Genomic DNA, 23,144 nt, shown 5'->3' with positions numbered 1-23,144 from the left:
GTCACATTGAAAACGGGAATAGAAGCTGTTATTTGCACAGGCGCGTGTGTTAATTCAATCCAGCATGGGCACGAGCATGTGCTCTAGCATCATTATGAGGTAGCATGGTGAATGGCGACAGTTTGGCGTGTGGCTCCTGGAATAGCTTACCTCGGTGGAAATGTTGAACGAGTACGTGACGGAATTCAACAGCCTGCGTGCTGAGGTGGAAAGCATGCTAGATGATCATGAGTCCGGCAGAGATACATCGCGAATGCCAGTGCTTGCACAGTCAAAGCTGAGCGAAATCAAAGGCAAGGACTACAGCTGTTTTGAGCGACATGCCCTTGCTCAGGTTGCGCGGCAGTCAATGACCCGACAGCCGCCGAGGAACTTAGCTTTTCTGTGACTTTTTCTGCTCCGTGAATCGTGGCATCTGATCTGATACTATGAATGCCCTCAGATTGCCTTGGGGCATTTGAAATGGAATTGCGTTCAATGTCCCTAGCTCAGCGAAACTGCCATTTAAGTCAGCTCCAGACCTGCCGCAATGAGTTTGCCTCCCTGGAACGCAGGTGTGAATTTTTACTGCCAAGCGCTGACTTGAACTGAAATAAAACACAGGGGGAGACAGAATCAGTGTTTGCTTTGCCGTGCCATCAAAGCGAGGCGGTAGTGTTTTGCCTGCAATGTTGGCTTGAGTGCGCTGCAGATGCCTGCTAGCTGCTTCGGGTGCGAGCAAAGCGCCTACAACCACTGAAGGGAGACAGTGTGATCATACTTTGGAAAGGCTTAAGAATGCGAACGTTCAGGTAAGGCATAACGCCTGGAATCAACGTATCCTTTCGTGCTTTCTTGCCGTGCTGCTCACATGCGTAAACCCTTTTTCCCGACCGGAAGCACTGGCAGTTGAGGCCAGATCTCCCTTTTCGTTTCGGCGTTTCTCAGCTAGCCAGCACACGAAAACTTGCCGAAGAAACTGAAGAGGTAGGCGCGAATATCCTTTGCAATCTGTACATGCAAAGGGAAAGCATTCAACGTGCCAAAGGTCACGCTGAACAAACGGATGCAAGCTTGAGTGAGTCAAGGTCTTTAATATCGAAGATGGGGAAATGGTGGTCCGGGCTAATTGGCTAGCCAATCGATTTGGAGAAGAGCGCGCCATAAGCGCATACTTCGTTAGGGTTTTGGCCCCCGCAGGTGGTACAGATATTGGGCCTGCCCTTTTTCCACTGGCTAAGCCGTACTCGAGTTTGGCTTGTTGCCTGCTGGCGAAACTGGGGACCTACTTTGCCGCACACCATTTTGTCGACCTTTTCTTCAGTAAACTGTACGCAGGGTCATTTACACGGTAGATTTATACACCGTATCAACCAGCAAGACGTTTTAGAGCAGATTCATTACGTTTTGGTAGTACTGCATTTCCCCCATTCAGTCAATAGCATGTTATAGTTGCCCAGTCGTATGTGTAGCCCAGAAGCCTAGCGGAGCTACATGGAGCCAAATTTTAGTCTCTCTGAGGACGGATTTCGACGCAGTGCGCCGAAGGCTCATCCAGTGCAGACTGTCAGCGCTTCGGGTGCATCCCTTAGGGAATGCGCCGGCAATGCCTTTGAGACACGGGAGGCCCAAGCCCCTTTGAAAATTGTGGAAAAACCATTGGTGGGGAGGCGTATTGATTATATACAGGGCTACAGTGCAAGGTTCCACGGATGGTGCCGTACCGAGGATGTTTCACTGCAGCGGGCCCCGGCATGGCTTATAAGATATGCGAAGCGTCTAGATACATTTGAATACTGGCGCAAATCAGATAGCTGTAGATGTGTACGCATCAGTATGAAAGTCAAAGAGAAGTGCAGAAGAGCATCACATTTGAGGGTAAAGCACATAACAATCACTAGTAAGGCAATCTGCCCTTGCTACGAAGAGAACTTACGTAAGTCTCATCCATAATATTTATGACAGCACAGTACAGTAAGAAATCTGAAGGAGGTTCCGCAGTGCACGGAGTGCCGTAGTGCGCGGGAAGCACCGGTGGTCACCCCGTTCGTCGGTCGGCAGCCACCAAGATTAGCCCTCTGGTCACGGCATCTGGGCATGCAACATCAACTGTAATTAAACACATTCAAAAATATATCTGGATTTGCATGCGGCTTGTATTTCAGCGGAAGTCAGGCTCTTTGTAGGAGCAGCGGGACCTCATGCGAGTACGCCTACTTGCCTGTAGGCGGCATCAAACAACAGGTATCATGACTGAATATTTGACTATCGCACTGTCAACAAGCTTGGAATATTAATCAGTGGAGCTGTGGAAGGCTTCATGGAGTAGTTCTTCAGTATTTTTCCCGAGGGTGTATTGGAGAAGCGGGTTGAGACGGTGTCCTGAGAAACCCATACGCCATATGCCTTTGTCCACGGCTTTTTTCACCCAGAAAGGAGAACAATCAGGAGCATTAAATGCGATTAAGCCGTTGAACGGTCCGGTAGATCGCTCCTTGCCTCAATTCTAGCGAAAAACACCAGAGCCACTCTAGAAACAAGCTTCAATGACGCGTCGTGATTTGCCGAGAATAGCGGAGGTACAGGCTCTAGAGGCCATGGATGACGATACCGAAGATCTTCCAGTATTTGTATCCCCCATTCCAATACACCCAACCCCCACGCTGACCCGCGTTTCAACAATAGGTGAAGGACTTGCCTCCCCTGGTGCTGAAGCCCTGTTTCCCTTGTGGAAGCGACAGCTGCGCCGCTCCAGGTCAAGCGAAGCAAAACAGCAAGCTTCTTATGTGCTCCATCCTGTTTCCCAGAAGAGCAGCCTTCTAGAACAGTTCGAGGGCAATGACCTGGGCGGCCAGTGGATGACCCCAAGAATTGGAGCTGCTGGCAGATTCAACCGCACAGATGAAGCTGCAAGTGCAGCTGCAGTGGCTGCTGCAGTTGCCGCAAACACACCTCCGAAGATAAGTGACGTAACGCATGCGTTTCTGCACACGTTGGCTGGAGCAGCGGGGGCCGTCGTGGCGATGGGAGTCGTTTACCCTTTAGACTCCCTTCGCACCATCCAGTCAGTCCGAGGAGGAACTGTTTGGGAAGTTGCTAACCTCCACTTGCATCATGGCGGCTGGAGGCGCTTATATAGGGGGATGAGAGCTGCACTCGCAGGAGTTATCTTCAGCTGGGGCACATACTTTTTCGTTTACACGTTAGCGAAACAAAAGGAGAAGAACCGGTGGGTAGTACATTTTAAGCAAATTTTCTCACCGTAGGTCGAAGCGTCTTTAAGCGAGCGAAAACGTGATTGAAGTGGTACCTGTTGGTATGGTCGATTTTGGAGTATTTTTTCACAGCAGAGGCCCAAAGCCCAGAACTGGCACGAATCTCCCCATGGCGATTGGTGCAGGAATATGCTCTACAGTCATTAGCAATCCATGTAAGTACTAAACAGTCTTGTAGCTAATGCTAAAGGAGCCTATGCACTCCAAAAGTAAAAGATTCCAGGTACTGGTATGGTGCTCTTGAGCAAGATGGGGTCGGAGTGCTGCTTCATATTCTCACTCAGTCTGGGTGGCCAACACTCGGCTCAAGGTTGATTTTTCCACTAAGGCTAAAGAGCAAGTAAGGCCTTCGGAATTAACGCTACCCCGCGACAAACTGCCGACGCAGTGTAGCAAATAGGACGCAGGACTTGACCAACCAAGTCATAGTCCGGTGCTTTGCGATTGTTCCCGCGTGCTTAGTGATGTGCTGTTGAGGGATTCCAGGGGATTTTCAAGATGCTGGTTGAAATTCTCCAAGAAGAAGGATTTCGCGGATGGCTTGCTGGAATAGTACCAGCGCTGGTTCTGGTTCTGAACCCAGCTATTCAGTTTGCTCTCTATGATCACTTGAGAGTGAAAGTATTGCAACTCAAACAGGTTGGGTTTAAGCCTCCGCTGACTAATACGAAAACAGAGAATGGCCAATGTTCGGTTTCGGGCTGCCTTAATACTTTTCTAACGTCTGTTTTTGCGTTCGTTTTGGTACTAGAGATGGCGCATGAGCTCACCAGCGTCCTCGTCAACTTCACTCAGCAGTCAGCACAACAGCCCGCGACCCTTCGCTTCTGAAAAGCTTCTCCGGGCCCATGTAACACCAGCTGAATCATTTCTTATGGGTGCGCCTTCTCCGCATTACTCTCTCTGCACCTTGCACGGTAGATGTATGCAACGAAGCCATGGAACATACCGCACACTGGAAACGCATCACTTGGATTCTACGCACTTGATCGACAGTGGTACTGTGCATAGTTCTTCATGGGCATATCCTTTCTAGGCTTGCGACCCTCCAGGACGGTGACTGTGCAGCGCTGCTTCAGGTCTCACGGCAAAGCTGGTTGCAACGCTGGTGACCTACCCGTACCTTGTGGTCAAAACCAGAGCGCAGAGCAAAGTGTTCAACGTTAAGGACTACTCATGTACGGAAAACGCAGTAGCGCCAGTCTCAGTCGTGTAGACTCCTAATTCGCATGCCTTTGTTGGGCAGCCGCCTCCCACGGCGGTTACTTGTGAATGGCTTCCCGACCGCCACGAAAGTTAACGCTCCACCTGTCTCACTCCAATCTAAGCTCAGTAGCAATGATGCCTGTGCTGCGTGATGCCATTATGTGTCCCGCGCAGCGAGCGTACGGAGCCTAATTATGATCCTTGAGACGGAGGGTCCGCAAGGTCTCTATTCAGGACTGCCATCAAAGCTTACGGCCACACTGCTATCCTCCGCAATAATGTTTACCGTGTATGAACAGCTGCTTCCCTTCGTCGTCCACTTGTTCAGATCATTAAGGATGTCAAAGAATGGGCAACCTCGAAATATCCAGTTGAAGTGAGCTAATTTTGCGCTGCGACGCTTAAGGCTAACATCCCGTTTGCCCATCGCTGACTCGCCGCTCCCTTGTGCTGTATACGGTTCCAACGCAACTGGCCGCACATTAGCCTCCGGGAACTTGGCCGTGCTCCAGTATGCGGGCGTCTACCATAAAACCCGAGCAGGGCCCTCAGACGGCCACCTGACTGACTGGCGTCATTTCTGTTTTAGTGAGACACTCTTGTACGCGCGCTGTCTGTCGTAAAAACTCCGTGTCAGCAACGTTGCGCGGCTTCCCGCGAATGTACTTGAGACGAGCTACGTAAAAAGGTCGGACTAGTTCGATGGGAACTGCTTTCGCTTAATGCTTAAAATAACTTGAGCGCACAGAGTCCAAATCAAGCGCTGCTTGAAGAATTGCCGCTTCGGAAGCAACGCAAGGATGCACTAGCCACTGTGCCCGCCAGATGGCGCACTCAATTCACGATGCCCCTACGCATGTAACGGCTCAGAAGAAAAAACCGAGAATCTTCCCTCCGGTATGCTTCCTACGGGCTTCCTCATGGTCCATAATCCCATAAGCAGTCGTCAGCACCAAGTGGCCAAACTGACGCGATGGCAGCAAGTTCGAGCAGTATTTTTCAATATTCGCAACCGTCACATCGTACCTGAAGTCGAGCCACAAACAAGCAAGGTCAGTTCAGAGTGGCCTCCCTTTGACGAAGCAAGCCGTTAACACGGCCCCATCGTTTCTGGGCTTTAGTCTAAAGCCTTTCGATGGCGATTTTATGTGCATTAGAACTTCTTTTTGTAAAACTCACCTTGGGCTGATTACACCGCACTTGTTGATGCGCCCAAGCAGATCAACAACAATCTTCTTCGAACGGTGGTCATCGACAATCTCGAATTCACCGATGTAGCCACGCCTCTGCATGCACTGCAGGAACTTAACGACCACCTTGCTTGATGGCCGAATAAGCACCTGACGGCGTCCTCGCTTTTCCGCGTTGACGATCGTCTTGAGGCAGTCGGCTAAAACGGACATGCGCACCATCTGCAAGAGAAAAAACACTGTACACTACGGCAGCTTCAGAAAGCCACCAACATTGCGGAGGTTCGCAACTTAGGGACCAAGCAGATCCAACTCAAAGAAGTGTGCACAAGTTTAACAGCCCATAGTCATGTTATTCCAAATCCCCGACAAAAACGCAACGCATCCCCGTGCACAGCCGCACAGCAGTTCAACTCCAATTTGTCTAGTTACCCACAGCAGGTCACTTAAGTCTGCCAAATACGCCAGTTTGCTTGAAGGCAAGGCAGTGGAGGGGAATTAGAGCGCTGCTGCCTCGGCTCGTGCCGTCGGAGGCACGAACGGTAAACTGGGGGGAAATTAATAGGGGTTCCCTGCATTTAACGTCTGAAAGTGATGATGTACATGAGAACACCACAGCAAAAGTTGCTACTACAAATAAAGATGTGTACGCAAGTACGACAGTAGCCGTCGCTCCGCCCGACCATCCGTAGTAGGGCTGGCGTGACCGCATAAGGACGATTTTCCCACCAGCCAGAAGGCAAACAGAAGATATTTTCCGATGCATTGTAACAAATTTGAGGTCTTGAAGACAACACGGAAAACATACAGGTACCCCACACCCCGGGGCAGCACGCCTACAATTGTTCCATCGTGGCAGTGCCAATATCAGATGCCTCGACAGAACTTGCCTTTTCCAGCTCATTGATTGCAAGAAGATGCACGTGCGATGGCCCGACTGCAGGTTTTCCTTTCCAGTTCTTTGGAGGCCTACAATGGTAGGTTCCCAACAGAGCCTCCATAATAGCCAACTCAGCCCCACGTGGGGCGTGATGCACCCCGCATCCGAACCTTCTCTGGGGCTTTAAAGTTGCGTTCGTAGAATCGAGCTCGATACATTTCCTCATTTTGAGCATACAAATATATTTCATGCATTTGTTTAGCAGGTGAAGATCCTGATGCTACATTCTTCGTCTTAACCTGAGTCTTTTTACCAGGGTGTTGCCTGGGGTTGGTATAGTTGGATTGCCTTGAGTATGTCTCTTCAATTTAGGTGATGAAATGCTTGTAGAGGAACATACAGCGTATGCAGTCGGTCTTGTAGTTTTTCTTGCGTATGAGAAGGTCCTCCAATACTTTTTGTAACGCCTTCAGTAGGCTGCGAATATATCCCGGAATGTAGTTCAAGCTTTACGTTTTCAACCAGTTTTATTTCTGAATTTATTCATCCTTCAATCGCCTTATATTTTCCAGGGCAGTCGGGTATTTCGTGCTGTTTCTCTCCCCTTTTGACAAATCGTAGCTTGGCTGGCGTAAACCATAATAGATTGGCTTGTGGACTTGCCAAGGTGTAGTGCTTCCGAAGACTCCAGTGACTTCGTCTTACCAACTTTGTGATGCAAGAGCCTAGACTTGTTCTCAAAGAGCCGCCAAATACCAGAAAGCGCAGCTCAGGTAGAATTTCAACGGGTCACGACGAGTGGCATTAGAAGATGGCCTGGCCAACGGCATGATGCAGCCGCTTGGTAGGGGCTGATTGACTCGCAGGGTGATAATGTGCAAGGAGACAGCGCAACAGCGATATACGGGGACCTCTCTTTGTTCCCAAACATTGATCTCAGCGTAGCACTCACACAAGCTCCGTAGAGAAGTTTCACGCAACCCTTAAACATACCTCGTGCTTAAGCCAGTTCCCAGCTTACGCGGTCTCTCGATCTGGGAATGCTTCTAAATTTCCACTCTACTCATTTATTTGGTTACATCGGGGACCATCTGCCAAATATATTGCAGAGATTGCCAGACCAACTCACAAATAAGCCTTCCAAGCTAAAGGCCGTCTCGTAGGAAGACCTCTGTGACCTCGTATGGTTCTTCCGTCTTCAGCCGGGTCGTAACCCTACATTGCTTCAAACGCCATCTTCAGTGTTTTTCACGGCCTGAAACTTACTTTAGGCTAACACTGTCAACGGTTTCAGAATCTCTTGCGTAGTGGGACACTGCATCTCACCATAGCAAATGTACGTCAAGGCATCTAGCTTAGTGGACCATGCTGCGTTTCTCCAGGGCGGCATTCCATCAAAGGCATTAGCCAGCTTCAGTGAAATATGCGTGGTTTTGAAACCTCCAAAGCAGGCGACTGCTGGGTAATTTAGTGCAGCAGAGCTTCTACCTCCTTCGTAGAATTATTACTGCCCAGTTTCTTTGTCTAGAAGCAACTAATGTCGTCTACCAATGTTTACAATCCGTGAACCCGTTCTTACTACTAAAAAATTAGCAGTTCTGAGTTTTATCTCGTGTTGCTTGCATGCCTCTTCGAGTCTTCCAAAGACTTCGAACTGGCTGGCTCCCGAAAGACGTTTAGAGCTTGTTGAGCTCCCCCTTTTGTGTACTGTGCAGCTTCTGTAGACAGAAGCTCATACGCGTCAGCTCTGTATGTAAGTAAGCAATTCTCTGCTTGAAAACGTGCAATGCTGACTGCACCGCTTCATCTGTTCACAGGACGCCTCCCTTGCTTTACTCATCTTGTCATGCAGTGTGCCACAGTGTAAACTGATTTCTGTCTTGCATGCGCCTACTTAAGGTATTACAATCTAGTGCACGTTTATTATTGCGTTTTATTCTGCTGTACTGTATAGTTCAGTTCGTGCCAATGCATTCGCCCTGTCTCTGTTTACACGCATCTGTTGAGTGGGGTTCATAACTTGGCTGAGGAACACGATGGGCTTGCCAGTTTGCTCGAGTACCCCTTAATGGCGTAGCCTGAGGCATCAGTGTATAGATACAAAGGCTGTGAGGTGGTAGGGGCCGGTAGTGTAATATAATGAACTAGGCGCTGCTTGGGCTGCTGCCCCGCCTGTTTGTGAGCTTCTGTCCATTGAAATGGAGAATCCTTACGAGCGGGGTTAACAAATGAGCAATCCGGCCCCATCTACATACGGCAATAGTTTACGGTGCTTAGGAACTGCTGGACTTGTGCCTAGCTCTTCAAGATGTCCGCACGCTGAACGAGCGCAGCTAGTAAGGAACTAAAGCAATTTGTAGGCAAGATGGCATATGTAAACTAGAAGCATCTGTGAATATCCTAAGATTGAGGCTGGCGATGACCCCGGCACTGGTGTGGGGCACCGCCCCAAACAGGCCATGGAAGCAGAACTATGTTTCTTGACTTTAAAGGAAGTTCAATTGACAGACTCGAAGGATATCGGGTTATTGGTTATTTTGGCGTTGTTTTATGAGGTATGTGTCAAAGCTAGAGGATTTGCCAGAAGAACGCCCTATTTGTGCGCCACGAAGTTCGATGTGCACTACACTTGAGGCACCTTTAGAAGTACAGTTAGCTACTCAGCGAGCGAGCTTGTTCCGGGGATATTTCCCGGATGAGCCCCCCAGTGCAGCACGAACGGGCTCACTGCTGCCAATATGTATAGATCTAAGTTATTCCCTGCGAGTAACATCCCAACGAATCTCATAAGCAGTCCTTCAGTCCACATAATCAGCCTCATGGCACATTCCAGGTCCCTTTTGGTCCCTGAGAGACTACAAAAGATTTGTTCTCCGGCTCTGACTCCCTAAGGTGGGTCGGCGTCTCCGCAACTCTGTCAGCCCCAAAATCTTGACAGGCGGTTGGTTCTCATACCTGGATGGCGCCAGCCGGTTGGCGCTCATAGCCAGCTGGCGCTCATAGCCGGTTGGCTCTATATCTTGCTTAGTTGATCTAATTAGTTACTAATATTACGTTATATTGTGTTCGTTTCACTGATTAGGCCACTACAGGCTCACTATAGGCTCGCTGGCGAACCACTCCAATGTCTGGGCATTACAGCCACCTCTTCGCTCCCTGCTATTCTGTACGTTGTGCAGAACTCACGTAGTAATTCATTTTCAATCCATTTCTTTTTCATTTGGATTCATGGTGCTCTCGAGACACATCCATTGGACGGGAACCTTGTTGGGATACTTCACTAGCAAAAACGCCTTTTGGCTCTCCTCAAAACGCTCGTAAGGGAACCGTATTTTGGACGCCCCTCCAAAATTCCTTCTGCAGCGCACATCCACCTGCTTTGAAGGCTTCTCACTCGCTTAGTTTGCATCACCTCGAGCAACTATTGTGCGTGATATATCTGAGTTGATAGGCTTTGGACAACGTGGAAGGGAGCTACTGTCCCGTTGCCGCTAGGGAGTGATCATGGTGCCGTTGACGTCTCGGCTTTTTATGCTGAATTTCGATTCGGGATAAAACTTTTGTTGTATATTCATGAGCTCTGTGTACAGGAGATAAGCTGCCTGCCCGTTAAGATAGTGTCCTGAGCAGTGTAGTGGTCCATTACTTCATTGCATAACTGGAACGTACATGCCGAACTATTTCAGAGGAGCTGAAACTCTGATTCTGCATTTACTTATTCTGGAAGCTCAGTAACCCTTCATAGTAGCCTAACTATAGTGCTGAGCTGTTGTGAGCTAAGAATAGTCTCCTGGTGCTAATAGGCGAGTGCGAACCACGCCTATTAGCGCCACAATCAGCAAACAAACGAACAGGCAAACGTCTTAATTTTTATTTTTGTTTTGTCATTACTTCAAAGGGACCTGCTGCGTCTCTTGGTTTGGTGAGCGTGCCACTGCTGGCTGTACCGGTGGGACGGTCAGCCCCCAGTCCTGGTCTATCTGCAGAGTACCCTAGTATAGTGTGTGACACGTGCCGAGTCTGTTTAGCTAACACTTCTCTAACTATGCTTTATATTTATAATACGACATATTGCAGTATTTGGAGGTTAGCCCTGCGCAATACTGTAGTGCAATGCACAACGCTGGCGTTGCTACATGGCTGCGGTTGTGTAGTGTAGCACTACAATGTCCCACTGGCACACCCTCATAAGGCGCAACAACTAATATCCCCTACGGATGAACCATTAATGAAGAGTTTATAGCTCGAGAAATCTTGCTTTTTTACGAGACTTAGCTCAGGATATTTGGCTGGAAGGCCAGGGATTTGAGCTAACAGCACGCAGTGCAACGTGCGGGCATACCAAGGGACGCGGAAGACCTGGGAGAGGCCAGAAAAAAAACAGATTTAATTCCTTTGCTTTTTGAGGGTCTATTTGGGCTCCTTGACCCTACTTGGGTCTGAAAGTACTTTAGGAGCGAAAAGACTAATCACGTGGGAGTGAGGCGAGGCCGTGCTCAGTACGAGCTTACTTGAGTGCTTACCTCTACGGCGTCCATCGTGCCGTGAAAAGGTATTCGCGTATATACATCGGTCTAAATGTCGGGCTGCTGTTAAGATGAACAGAACTTAAAAACAATTTCCCAATGGCAGAGCTCTGTTGCACACACTTTGTCAGCCAGCCCCTACCATTGCGCCGGCTTCTTCACATCCTCGGCTGCTGACGAGGTCCGGCAAAGTGCAACAGCCTGTCTTCATTTCCCTTTAACATCCACATATATGGTTCTTTCTGACTGCTGTTTGCGGCTTTCTCGCTTAACTGTAGCACGCAGAGCTACGCTATTAAGCCCTGAGCTTCGAGTGAGACATACCACCCAACCATGCATGACCGCAGGGTGTCTGGCAGAAAACTGGAATTCACTGTGCCACCATGGACTCAAATCGCGAGGACGTCTCGCAACTACGAGGCGCTGCAAAGCAAAACCCAAACGAGGATCTTCTTGGGGACAAAGCGAGCGAGCCTGACGAGGGTGAAGAAGGGGTAGTCGAGGAGCCCAAAGGCGTTCAGCTCTTTGACTTTGACGCATACGGGAGAAGAGTTGGAAAGCAGAAAGTCAGACATCAGTGCTGATTAAAGACACCAGCATGCTCTATTCAAAAATGGGCCGCCTTTGCTGGCTAGTGCCATAGACAGCAAAAGCGGTCCATTTGTCCTCACCCGAGCCAACTGAGTTGCAGTTCAGTAGCTTACTTGTTTGTAACAGTTGCTCAGCGTGTGGAGTTACGTCGAACCTGTCTGCGCAATTTTAGCATTTGCACGCAGCCAAAATAGTAAGCTGTGGTTAGCTTCCATTCCCATGGAACCACACGCAGAGTCTGTGCAGAATTGTGCTTTACCTCAGTATCAAGCCACGTTTGGGAGCTCGACTGAAAGCAGCAGCAGCGAAAGCAGTAGTAGTTCAGAGAGCAGCAGCACAACGAGTAGCAGCAGCAGTGAGAGCTCGGGAACTTTTGAGTTTGACGATGAAGACTTTGACGAAATTGACCGAGTGAGTTGCTACATGGCCACAAGCCAATTTAGATAAGGCGTGCGGAGGGTAGACAGCTTGCGCGTACAGAACCTTTTGAATGGCATATCCTGACCCTAAATTTTTTCTAGAGAGCATATGTAACTTGTAGCTGTTCTTAAACCGCACTGGACAGGACATGTGTCAGGCTTTCTTCCAGGGACCAAACTCTGTAAATTCTTGTCCTACTCATTTCAGCTTCGACGGGACCGCCGATCGAAGGCACTTGATCCCATGGATCGGCGACGAATGTGGGAGTCGTCGTTTTTCATAAACTCCTTTATGAATCTCGAAACGAAGGACCAATACTTTTTTTACTCAATTACTTTTGGCCATGTTAACAGGTGGGCTTTGAGATGCATATATTCATTCCTCGTTTTAAAGTGGTCATAGCAAGCTCCTCAGCTTAGTGCGGGTGCATATTTCGCGTTCAGCACTATGCACCCCTTGCTGTGCTGCATGCGACTACCGACAAGTAAATTGCGTGGCCATTTTCTGCGTAGCTCACTTTATGTCTTCATGCTGCTTCAGAAAGAGAGTTATTCGTGGCTCGCTACGCCGCCGTTTTCTGTACACGCCAGGCTATAGATTGGGTCCGGGAGAATACCGCCCTCTTGCTGCGCCTCTGGTGGTCTGGCCGCTGAAAGTCTTTTTGCTTCCGTATAACCAGCTCCACAATTTTTGCATTACAGTAGAGCAGTGGAAAATTAGTGACTTCTCATTCAACAGCCTGTACGCATCTGCACGCCTTACCCTCAAGGAAATAATTGACATGGAGCCGGAGTTTCAGCTTCTTTTGAAGCGCAGACTCCCGGGCAGTAAACGTAGCTATGAAGTACACAAGATGAGAGTGAGCGTTTCTACACTTTCAAGTAAAGGCTAAGGGAGAAAGTTGGTTGGTTATTACGCCATAAGGTGAAGGTCTTTAGGGAGAAAGTCACAATGGGCGAATGTACAGTTGCCGCACGGACGCACAACGCGATTTCTGCTAACTACACAATTGTTTACAGGTATCTCTACAGCTAAATGAAGTCTTTGACGTCGACATGGTGTTTGACAGCTGGTGGTTCCTACCGGACAAGAAAATGCCGCTCAAGCTTCAGCGCCACGCAAAAGCTCTGTCTCTCAACGTTCCTATTCAAGGAAGGTACACAAATGGCTTACACTAACCGCGACGTGTGACTGTCAGCTGTGCTCGTCTGTTCCCTCGGCCGTCCCAAACATCCTAAGGGATCGACTCGAGGCTTCTTTGTGTTTTGTTTCAGATCTCTACGACGCGCCGTATCCAGAACTCACACAAGCTTCAGCAATTACTGGTCCTACGCTGGATTCTTCTCTTTTCGCGGCACACTGCCATCTTTGAGCAATCAATACATTGTCGTGACAGTGAGGCAATTTTTTTAGGGTCACGTATTGCATCCTCACTAATTTTGCCTGAGTTGCGAAGAACTCTGCATGAGGATTACCACTACTGCAGTACTCGCGTATTAGAAAGCTGCACTCATCGTGCGAGCATTTTGTGATAATAGGTGGCGTGCCAGTTTGAACACCAGTGGTACAGGCCACCACTACAGCTCGGGGTTTGCATTATGTCACTGAAGTCCGTCACGACGTATCCACTTTTTAGGTAAGCCCCTTAGCAAGTCTTTGCTTCTGTTACATATCTAGCGTCTCCCGAGGAGTTTGCTACTCTCAATTCTGAGGTTCAAGGCCAGACGACTTCGTCATGAGTAGGGTAGCAGCGCTGAGAATCGGGAGCTTTGATTTTTGCTTGCAGAGGTGTCGTCAAGAAGCTAACGACGAATCCCAAAAAATTTCAACAAGGCGAAATAATTGGAAATATTCGATGTTTTGTTCGGTCTGTCGGGGTTTTGGGCTACGAGAACGTACCTTTTCGACCAATGCAGACAGTGGCAGGGACCGCTCTTGTTACTCAACTTAACTTGAAGGAACAGTATCTTGTTGTGAGGTAAGCTACTTTGCCCCCAGCCACATCCCAGTTCGTGAGTGGCTTCAGACTCGATAGTGAACATCCTGCATGGCGCTATCTGCGTACTTTTACCAGAGTATTCAAATGCGAGAATCTTCCAGTAGCCAATGCGGACTCCTTTAGTTCCAACCCGATGGTAAAGGTACGTTTTTCAAGGGGGGAGTGCCATCTTGCTTAGAATTTAGGAGTGGCGACTTCAATTCTTTGTGCCCAAAGGCTTACTAGTTTTCAGTATTTTCTGGAATTGCTCGATTTGTCTGATTGCACGATGGCGTGCTCCGTGGTTAGGTGAAGTGGGATGGAATGGTTAATGAGGGGGCGAGGAGAGAAAACACGCTCCGCCCGGTGTTCAACCAAAGCTTTTACTTTCCAGTGAGACTCTTAGATCCGCGGGAACGAACGAGTCCTCTTTTTCGGAAGGTACGTTTTACTCACTCTCGGTTTCGGCAGTGAGTTCGTGATTTCTGGCATCTAGAAACACACGGGCTTGCCCGTCACCGGCCGGATTTAGGCTCCATCGCACTTCTTTACCGTGGGGTAACTGATCACCGAGAAATGAGGCATAATCGCTAAATTAGTATCGCTCAAACTGTGATTGCGCGCAATAGTAGCAGACGTGTTGAGCAAGTTTTTCCCCGCCGGAGTTGGTGCATTTGCGGTGCAGTATACACTACCTTTAGATTTGTTCGCGAAGGGCCAGTTGTCCTTCGAGGTTTGGGATTCAGACGACACAACATCTGACTTTCTTGGAGGGGCGGACATAAGTCTTCATCTTCTTTGGAAAGAAGGCCAGCGTGACACGAGGAGCCTTGCTGTGGTGAGACGGCGCTGAGCATATCGAGATACTGTGGCTTGCCACTTGTGTTTGCTGACTATATACGGCGATAGACTTCTAGTGTCAGAGGATGCCGGCTGGTTTCGGCAAGGCAGGAGTTGGCTTTCTTGTGCAATGGGTCCAGGGAGTTGAAGAAAGTGACGAAAAGACTCGGCTACCTGACGGCAGGCCGGCTGAGTTTGCTAATAGGGACGCTTCTGACTATTCAGGATTTGGCGAGACTGTATTGCCAGAAGATGACAGGGTTGTGGTGCCCCCTTATGAGTGGCCGTACGAAACTTTAGTCTTGAAAAGAGTGCTTGGTGAGCGATGAACGTATGTGCAACGAACTTCCTGGACGATATGGCAGCGACAGAAAATGGGTCCTTGTTTGGGTTTGTAGAGTGCGTGCTTCCTCTGCACTTTGTTTGCTTTCAAGAGCTCAAAGGGTCTACTTTGCCTCAAGTCAGTGGCGAAAAGAGTCTGCTATGGTGCGAAGTGTTCTTCATTCCGCCGATGCCTGAAGATGTTGACATGCCTCCACAACCCATCGTAAGCATTCACGGAACAACACCGCACTGGTAGGACGCTCGTTCATGTAATTAGGGGGAGAAGGTGGCCGATGTACGGCTGCTATTGCAAAAGGTTTAGGCACTGAGTGGATTTCTCCAGTCATCCGTAGCATGCTGTTTACATATGCGGGGGCCGCCCTTTTTTACTCCTGCTTGCTTTTGGTATTTGCGCACTTAGGTGAAAAACTCAAACGACATCTGGATGCAGGTAGAGCGCCGGTGGAATAAAGATTTCAGACGGTGGCAAAAAATGTATTTGCAGTGGTTTCCCGAGGCTCCGAAAGAGAGACGGTTTGTCAGCGTTGCGGAACATTCCCAGAGCCGCTTGATATTCCCGCTGCCGTCATTTGTGGTGCCAATTGCCGTGCCAGCACAGCTGGCTGTGGAAGGGGAGCTGTTGCATTGGCTGAGCAACATTTCGTACCTGTTTTCACCGAAGCAGCTGCGCGAAGGCGAGTTCCAGAGGTGGCAGAGTCCTGCCTCTCTTCTCACTACCCGAAGGGGCGGCGTGAATGACCACGCTGTCCTACTATGCAGCTGCCTTCTCGGTCTGGATTATGACGCATACGTTTGCAAAGGCGAGCCGAATGTTTCTTTAAAAGTTTTGCCAAAGTTTTGCCAGTGTGGCAAAGGGCGAAATCATTCACCCTAAGCACTGTGAAACAGGCACACGCGTTTGGCCCTCCACCGCTTCATTATTTTGTATTGACCGTTACAGCAGCCGTAGAACACCGTGGCAATTTGCCATTTGGAGGCTCGAGCATTCCTCCAGCCGAAAGTAAGCTTACATTTGAGAGCTTTGTATTCGGCGAGAGGGGGCCAATTTGCTCGGTCTGTCTTTCGCAGGCACCATTGATGGATATGCTACTGATCATGCATGGGTCATGACTCGTCATGCTGGTGGATGGATAGTGTTTTGGGAGCCAACGAATCGTAAACGCTACTGCCTCCCATACAGGTAATTCGATATCTGTGAGGACTGCCTCCAAAACATTCTGCGTACACCAAAATTGGACTACTGAGTTTCGAGTCCCTGTCAGGGTTCCGGAATGTGTCCTGGCATGCTTCTAATTTTTTGCTGTCTCAACTAATTTTCAGGTGGGGCTATCCGTCGAAAGGACCGCCGGAGAACTTTCAGCCGAAGGTGAGCCGCATTAACTCTCGGGCCACATTGTGCAAAGGTCAACTCATTATACTGATTCTCCACTCCGCTGCGGTTAGAACTGCCCCTTCCTACCTTGTGGTGTGGTATTTAACTGGGTTGCAGGAACCGCTAGAAGATGCTGCTGAAAAATATTGGGAAGGGACCTATCTGGAAGAATGGTTCTCGTGGATCGAGGTTAGTTTTGATGCAAGCGACGTGTAGTGGCCTTGAGCTCAAGGTTTGTTAGTTCCCTTCGGTTGGGTTTCCGTTGGGCCTTAGCACAGCGCAGGTGATCTTTGTCTAGGGATGCTGTATCTCCCGTTACTGCAGACAAGTACATTGCTTCACAGTTTCTTCATAGCTTTAACCCGCGCCAACAGCATAACCCTGCTCGAAGAGCAGAATTTACTGTACGAGCAGACTATTACCGTTTTCATGGACTAAAGCTGTGAGAAATAGTCAAGGAGACGGTCGCCTGAGTCTTTACATGCTAACACCTCGCTTTTGTATTTCATGCAGTCCCAAGCAGCAGCTGCTGCGGATGCGGCCCGCTTGGCGGCAGAGGGTGCAACGGTCCCAGACTCTGAAATTTGGGGGGAAGATGTAGCGCCAGATGAAAGGCTAGACCCAGATGCGGTCATGCTGGAGGAAGGTGGCACATTTACAGAACTAAACAGCCCCGAAAAGTCTAAACGGGTTGTTCCAAAGCTTGATAAGACTGAGTTGAGAAAAATGATGCAGGAACAGCTAGATAAACTTCCCATCACTCCTTTTAAGGTTTGTTGCCTGTGCGGCACTATTTGCTAAGGCGTAGTAGTGACGCAAGCGAATGTTTGTTATCGTTTACGGTTCACCCCATTTGTGCCCTCCTCGTTTGCGAGGGCTTCATTGAATGGAAAGCTGCTTCAAGATTCTCGTCATGCGACTCGTGCTGTGGGCCTTAATTCTGGCTTTAGCTCTTCCGTAGATCGTTGATATGCTTGTCTAGCACCTTCTCTAAAGCGAGGTTGCTTGTGTCCGTACAGGATCTACTGAAACCCGAGTCTACTCTTTCATATGTGCCTTATAGTTCTATTGAAGTCATTTTTAACAACTTCCAACTCTGGGGCAATTTACAAAACCTTCATCCAGCTTGCATCACGTATGATTTCGATGATTTGTGGAAGTGGCGTCCTCTTCTCACGGAACCCGCAGATCCCATTGAAACAGACATCATCATTGCCACTCCTATCCGCGATAAAAAGTGGTGAGGCTCTGTGTATGGCTTGAGATACCGACTCAGCAGCCGTTGTTCTGAGGCGCCGCCAGGGATATGGAGGTTTCTCTTCCGTGGAGATGGTCGTTTCCAATCAGTTGAGCGCGTAGCGGAGTTGCAATCTCACGTTGCATGCGGATGTTACTTCGTCTGTTGCCTGTGCTTTTCCAGTCAGCTACTCGCTGAAGATCTAGTGGGAAACGTAGTTGAACACATTCGTATGCAGCGCATCAAGAATGGAAACGACGTTTCTTTCGAGCATCGGGAAGAGATGCTGTCAAAGCTCTTATTTTACTTGGATCTTCTAGAGTTCAGGTGGATATCCACCGGGCATCAAAGAGGCGCCTCAGAAGCATGAGTCTTGTGGGCACCTTTCGCATATTCAGTTAATGCAGCTCTTGTATTGTGGATGTATATGGCGCGCGCAGTCTTTCGGGTCGTTTTTGCACAGACTCCACTTGGACGAGGCGCACAATCCCGGCCCACCCCCAAACCACCTTGGTTGGTCCAGCTTTCCAGAAGAAATGGCGGATGCAAGTGCATCCGTAAAGGCCGACTATGACTTTTTCGATGCAGTGCAGGCTCCTAATATTCCGAATTTGGGAGAGGGTGTCGAGCCAGATCCAGTAATTCAAGGCGTAAGTAATTGCTGGTGATGATTAAAGCAGTTTTGGGCTGAAAGAAGCTGTTTATGCAGGTCCGTAGGCTTCTGTGTTGTTAGGCGGAGCTGCGTGCGTCGTCACTTTGAGGCATTAGGGTGGAGTTTCTCCTGCTTTAAATGCTTGCAGGCTTTGCAAATGATGGGAGAAGGTTACAGTGACTTCCAGGACTTGTTTGCTGCGAACCCTCCACCGGGAGGCTTTTACGATCCGTTTACTGTGACAGGCGAGGGAACTTATGTTGCACCCGAGGTGAAGATTTTTCTTCAGAGCTGTAGGAGAGATGAAGTGGCACCCTTGGCAGTGCCGAGCTTCAATTAAGTTTAATGAAGGTTCGCTAGACCGCTTTACGTAATAATCCTGATATCGGTGGTATTTTGCATTTTCGGTGTGCATACTCTGCAGGATGCCGCACGATTGGGAGGTCAACAAGGAGGATATTTACATTTGCAGACGCCCAGAGCCCCATCTGGTCCGCCTGTCTATGAAGTCCCACTCAATCCTGTAGATGCTGCTACGGCAGCTCTGGTAGATTATGAAGCAGAACGGCGCCGGGCAGAGCAAGAGGAGGCCAAGCTAGTGAAAGGTTACATGGTTGGAGGAGGCAACAGCGGGTGGATAGACAAAGCAAAGAAAACACCCGGGGGAGAGGGCGTGATTAATTCAGGTTTTCGTTTCAGCACAACTCCTCAAAATGCCGCGGGCATCCCATCTAGGTCCTCTAGCGTTGCGTCCTTCAACTCATCCGCAAGAGCTCAGCGTACACAGGATTTTCTCAATCGTGGTTGCAACAACGGTGCAGCGTATCGCACAAAACCACCTAGGGAGAGTAGGCGGTGCAGGCTGCGGAAGCTGCAATGCATGCTGCGGCGAACTGCAGCTGAAGGCTTCCGCCTTTTATGCGGGGAGAAGAAGCATCAGCTGACTGGCCAGGCAGAGGCCGAAACGAGGTCTTTCTTTTCTGGTGCCACAGCAGCGGCTGCTGCGGCAGCGAGCAGCAAGGACTGCAACACAGACGCTCTGCGAGCTCCGGTAACGAATAATACCTCAATTGACGGGAGTGCGGGAAGAGCGGTCAGTGGAGGGGTGTCGGTAGAACATGCAGTGGGTCAAGACACCTCTACACACTTGTTGCGTAGTCTTGCGCAAGGTTGTCAAATTCTCGCTCAGGAGCTCGACCAGCATATTCGAAGCTCAGGACTACAGCCTTTTCTTTTCGGGAAGACCTTTGTCTCTATGTGGATGAAACGCCGCGCGGGTGTCCCCTGGCGGCGTACGGCGACTTCAATGAAGCAAAAAAAAAGACGGAAAAAGCGACAGTACGAATTCGCAAAGCCGCCGACCGGAAAACTACATTTTGCCCACGCCGTTGTGGGTGGAAAAACGAGCCGCTTTGCTTGCGATGCTTCAAGCGGAGAAGCGGATGAGCCAAAGCATGCGCATCTGCTTCTCAAGGAGGAGTTGAGACGCAAGGTGTATGAACAGATGGAGGCCCGTGCTGCCACGGTGCGAACGCAGCAAGTCAGTGAGGAAGCCAGTGATATGTGGGTACATACAACTGGTGGAGGAACAGTCACACAGTTGCGCGTATTCAAGAAGGGCTTTGACAGTGAGCCTCCATCCAGCCATGGATCTTACCAGACAGCTTCAGAATACGAGTCTTCTGATTCAGTGCCAACAGAGGCTTATGTTTCTCCAAGTAGCAGCGCCAGAAGCAGCAGCAGGGGCAGCAACAGCAGCAAATTAAGCGGTGAACGGGCAAGCGAGGAAGAATTCCTGAGCGACGTGACGCCAGATGAGTCAGCGGCTCCGCTCGGCAGGTACGGCAGCACAACAACATTTGAAACGCTCTGTGGCAAGGAAAACACCGCATCAGATGCCTCTTCGGAGCAAAAGCGAAGCAAACACACTTCAGCGTCTCGAAATGTCAACGAACTGAGGGAAGGACGCGTCAAGGAGGCTAAATTCCAGTGGCTTGCTGGGTATTCTGCAGAGGAGCAGGAAAGAGAGGCAACAGTGATGCGTCAGCAGCAGAAGTCTCACGTTGCACTGGCAATAAATTCGGGCAAAAGGCAGTCCTTGCAGCAGCACGTAGAGGCAGTTGGGCGGTTTCATCAGCTGGAAGGAAAATATCTGGTCCATTCAACGTTACCAGTGCACCGTAGAGGACAGAGGAAAGGTGAAGGAGGTTCGGTGGAAAGCGTGGACTTGGAGGCGCTCCGAGCTCAATCCTTCACAAGCGAGAGGGGCACGTTAGATTCCTTGCCGGAAAGCGATTTGTGCGAGCCACTCCCTTCCAGCCATCAGGATAGACAAAACCCTCTTGTTGTTTCTTCGATAAGTACTCTGAAGAGGCGGATTTTGCGCAACAGGGATAATTGCGTCAGTAGGGCCTCCGGTAGCTGTGAGTCTATTACGGCACTTGCTGAATCTTCTGTTCCAGCAACAAAATCAGCACCTGCAGATTACATCGAAATGCTCTCTAAAACATCGGAAGAGAGAGTTGCCGCTTTGACTGAGGCAACATCCAGTGCGGAAGGACGTGGAGCCGAACCGCAGGTAGCATGCATGGATAATGAGACGAAAACGTGCCAATATATGGCTGAAGGGGGATCATGGACCGGCGTATCTGTACGTATGAAAGAAGCGTACGCGTCATGCTTGCAGAAGGCAAGGAGGTCGTTTTTGTCGGGAAATTTTCGTTCGGCGACAGCGTCTGTCGTGGCATCAGGAAGAACCGAGAACCCACCAGGTGCGCTGGCAGCAGCGTTGAAAGGACCGGCAGCGCCCCATGCGGGTTCTCTTCACGCTCCCAGAGATCCCAAAGCACCGTGTTTTGCTACAAGCAGAAGCAAAGATAGTAAAAGCGGTAGTCATGTGACTTGTACCGCCCCTACACCAAGAATGTTGTCAGCCTTTGTACTTTTTTTCAGCGGGAACTTCGTCGCTTAGGAATAAGGCATCAGCAGTATCATCTCCGGCCATTCCAGTTAATCTCACTCCATCTCAAAACCTAGTTAAGGAGGGACACCGTGTAAGAGCATCTGCGACTAGGCTTGGTGAACGTAGAGAGAAAGCGGTTAAGTTTGAGACAGATGAAGAGCACGGAATGATGCTTGATATTGACTACGACCAAGTCCAACGAAACTGGAATTCACCCGAAAATGCTGTCTCTGGGCCTCCTGTAAGCTGTAGCTAGGAGTTTATGTTTTATAGACGCATGGTAGTGCCATGGCGACAGGCGGACCTAGTGGAGGCAACACTGACTCACTGATAAAATTTGCTTTGCTGCAGCCAGCTCCAGAAGGAATGATATACAACCCGCTCACGGGAGTCAATGAGTACAGCTACGCGGTTACAACTACTGGAGGGCAAGTAAGGTTGTGTTCCCTTTCACGTTGGAGCGGCCTCGAAAGGCTTGCTCCTGAATTCTTTGCATCACTAATGCTTCTTTGTGAACCCAGAAGATTTGCGAAATGATACATAGTTGAACTTGGCCTTCAATTTGTTCGCAGCCTTACGGGAATATGGCATTAGGAGCCATGCAGCAGAGTAGCCCCGTTGGTGGTGTCCCGCTAAATCAAGGTAAAGCTTGGTGTTTTTATCGCTTCAGCCTGCCACTCAGCATCGCATGTCCGCGTTTGCCTTCGGTGTGCACACATTGAACAGAGTCAATGTTGTGTTCGTGCCTATCCTCTGACACTCACGTGGAGCGCAGCGTGCTGCAGTGCTTCTATAGGCCTTTAATTAGAAAGGGACGTTAGTCTTGTCAACCTGTGCTCATTTTCTGTGTCTGCTTCAGGTAGAATTGCAGGTGGCCGGCGGCAAGGCGCATTTCGTATGAATCCGACCACAGGGGAAAGGGAATACGTCGATGGTGGAGGTACATTTTGACCGTGTGGCAGTGACCTATAGCCTTGTCTTTGTTTGATGTCATAATAGCCTACGTGCTTCTTGCACATGTAGTATCTTTTGCTGCCCCCTTATCTGCAGGGGTGGATCGTATTAGGCAATTCGGTGCTACAGACTTTATGGATCCTGGGGCTTCCGCCCGTCCGAACACGAAAGCAGACGGTCTACCTCAAGGGTTTGATATGAAATACGCGAAACAGAAATACGAGGCGGGCAGACTCGCAGGTATTCTTCCAGTTGCTTGATGACACTTCGAGATGTGCCTGCTCTTGGTAGCAACTCAGTGGACGCAGTAATATTCCTTTGGCCAGAAGCGTGCATGATCCAACTTTCATTGAACTAGTGTTGCATGTTTGACTCAGGGAAGGATCCTCTAATGCGGGGTAGCGATAGACAGGTGGAGGCCATGCAGCTTGAACGCGAGACGAAACTTTTAGAGTTGGATCCGTACGGAGAGCTTCTTGAGCCACCAAAATCGCCCGAAAAGGAATACACAAGCTTTGACGGGGGCGTTGACCTTGTCAAAATGGGTTTGGCTTCACCAGGACAGACGCGTACAACTTTGAAGAAGAAAGGGAAAGAATCGGCGGATGAACAGGAAGCTGGAGAGGGGAGTGCAGATTTCTCAGAGGCGAGTTTCTGTCATTGACTATTGTGTGCATGTGTCACATCTGCCATGCAAAGACATCATAGTTGAAGCTAATAGCGGCGAAGCGCGTCGT

At 49.5% G+C, this 23,144-nt stretch overlaps 4 protein-coding genes across 4 annotated transcripts; 3 read left to right on the top strand and 1 right to left on the bottom strand.

Annotated features, from left to right (window-relative positions):
- Window positions 1-160: 160 nt before the first annotated feature.
- ETH_00018955 (uncharacterized protein) lies at window positions 161-1,116 on the top strand (the record flags this gene model as incomplete). The annotated part of the gene is made up of 4 exons (XM_013376375.1): window positions 161-293; window positions 443-554; window positions 692-791; window positions 928-1,116. 4 exons carry the CDS (start codon window positions 161-163, stop codon window positions 1,114-1,116), a joined length of 534 nt encoding a protein of 177 aa, XP_013231829.1.
- A 1,409-nt stretch (window positions 1,117-2,525) lies between these two features.
- On the top strand, window positions 2,526-4,085 carry ETH_00018950 (peroxisomal membrane protein, putative; the record flags this gene model as incomplete). The annotated part of the gene is made up of 5 exons (XM_013376374.1): window positions 2,526-3,208; window positions 3,330-3,409; window positions 3,539-3,594; window positions 3,741-3,893; window positions 4,008-4,085. The coding sequence occupies 5 exons, from the start codon at window positions 2,526-2,528 to the stop codon at window positions 4,083-4,085; spliced, it is 1,050 nt and encodes a 349-aa protein (XP_013231828.1).
- A 1,241-nt stretch (window positions 4,086-5,326) lies between these two features.
- On the bottom strand, window positions 5,327-5,872 carry ETH_00018945 (40S ribosomal protein S15A, putative; the record flags this gene model as incomplete). The annotated part of the gene is made up of 2 exons (XM_013376373.1): window positions 5,327-5,486; window positions 5,640-5,872. 2 exons carry the CDS (start codon window positions 5,870-5,872, stop codon window positions 5,327-5,329), a joined length of 393 nt encoding a protein of 130 aa, XP_013231827.1.
- Window positions 5,873-11,439: 5,567 nt separating this feature from the next.
- Window positions 11,440-23,071, top strand: ETH_00018940 (C2 domain-containing protein, putative; the record flags this gene model as incomplete). Its single annotated transcript, XM_013376372.1, has 29 exons — window positions 11,440-11,622; window positions 11,912-12,058; window positions 12,275-12,420; window positions 12,608-12,926; window positions 13,087-13,223; window positions 13,342-13,462; window positions 13,606-13,703; window positions 13,854-14,045; window positions 14,142-14,208; window positions 14,355-14,486; window positions 14,731-14,883; window positions 15,026-15,203; window positions 15,320-15,432; window positions 15,631-16,030; window positions 16,299-16,410; window positions 16,551-16,596; window positions 16,720-16,791; window positions 17,116-17,373; window positions 17,622-17,842; window positions 18,023-18,166; window positions 18,303-18,489; window positions 18,640-18,762; window positions 18,916-21,262; window positions 21,444-21,694; window positions 21,805-21,885; window positions 22,026-22,095; window positions 22,313-22,393; window positions 22,504-22,647; window positions 22,785-23,071. 29 exons carry the CDS (start codon window positions 11,440-11,442, stop codon window positions 23,069-23,071), a joined length of 6,810 nt encoding a protein of 2,269 aa, XP_013231826.1.
- Window positions 23,072-23,144: the final 73 nt, after the last annotated feature.

Source organism: Eimeria tenella, genomic scaffold, assembly GCF_000499545.2.
Source record: "Eimeria tenella Houghton genomic scaffold, Eth_scaff34, whole genome shotgun sequence".
Lineage (NCBI taxonomy): Eukaryota > Apicomplexa > Conoidasida > Eucoccidiorida > Eimeriidae > Eimeria > Eimeria tenella.
This window is presented reverse-complemented; position numbering and strand designations above follow the sequence as displayed.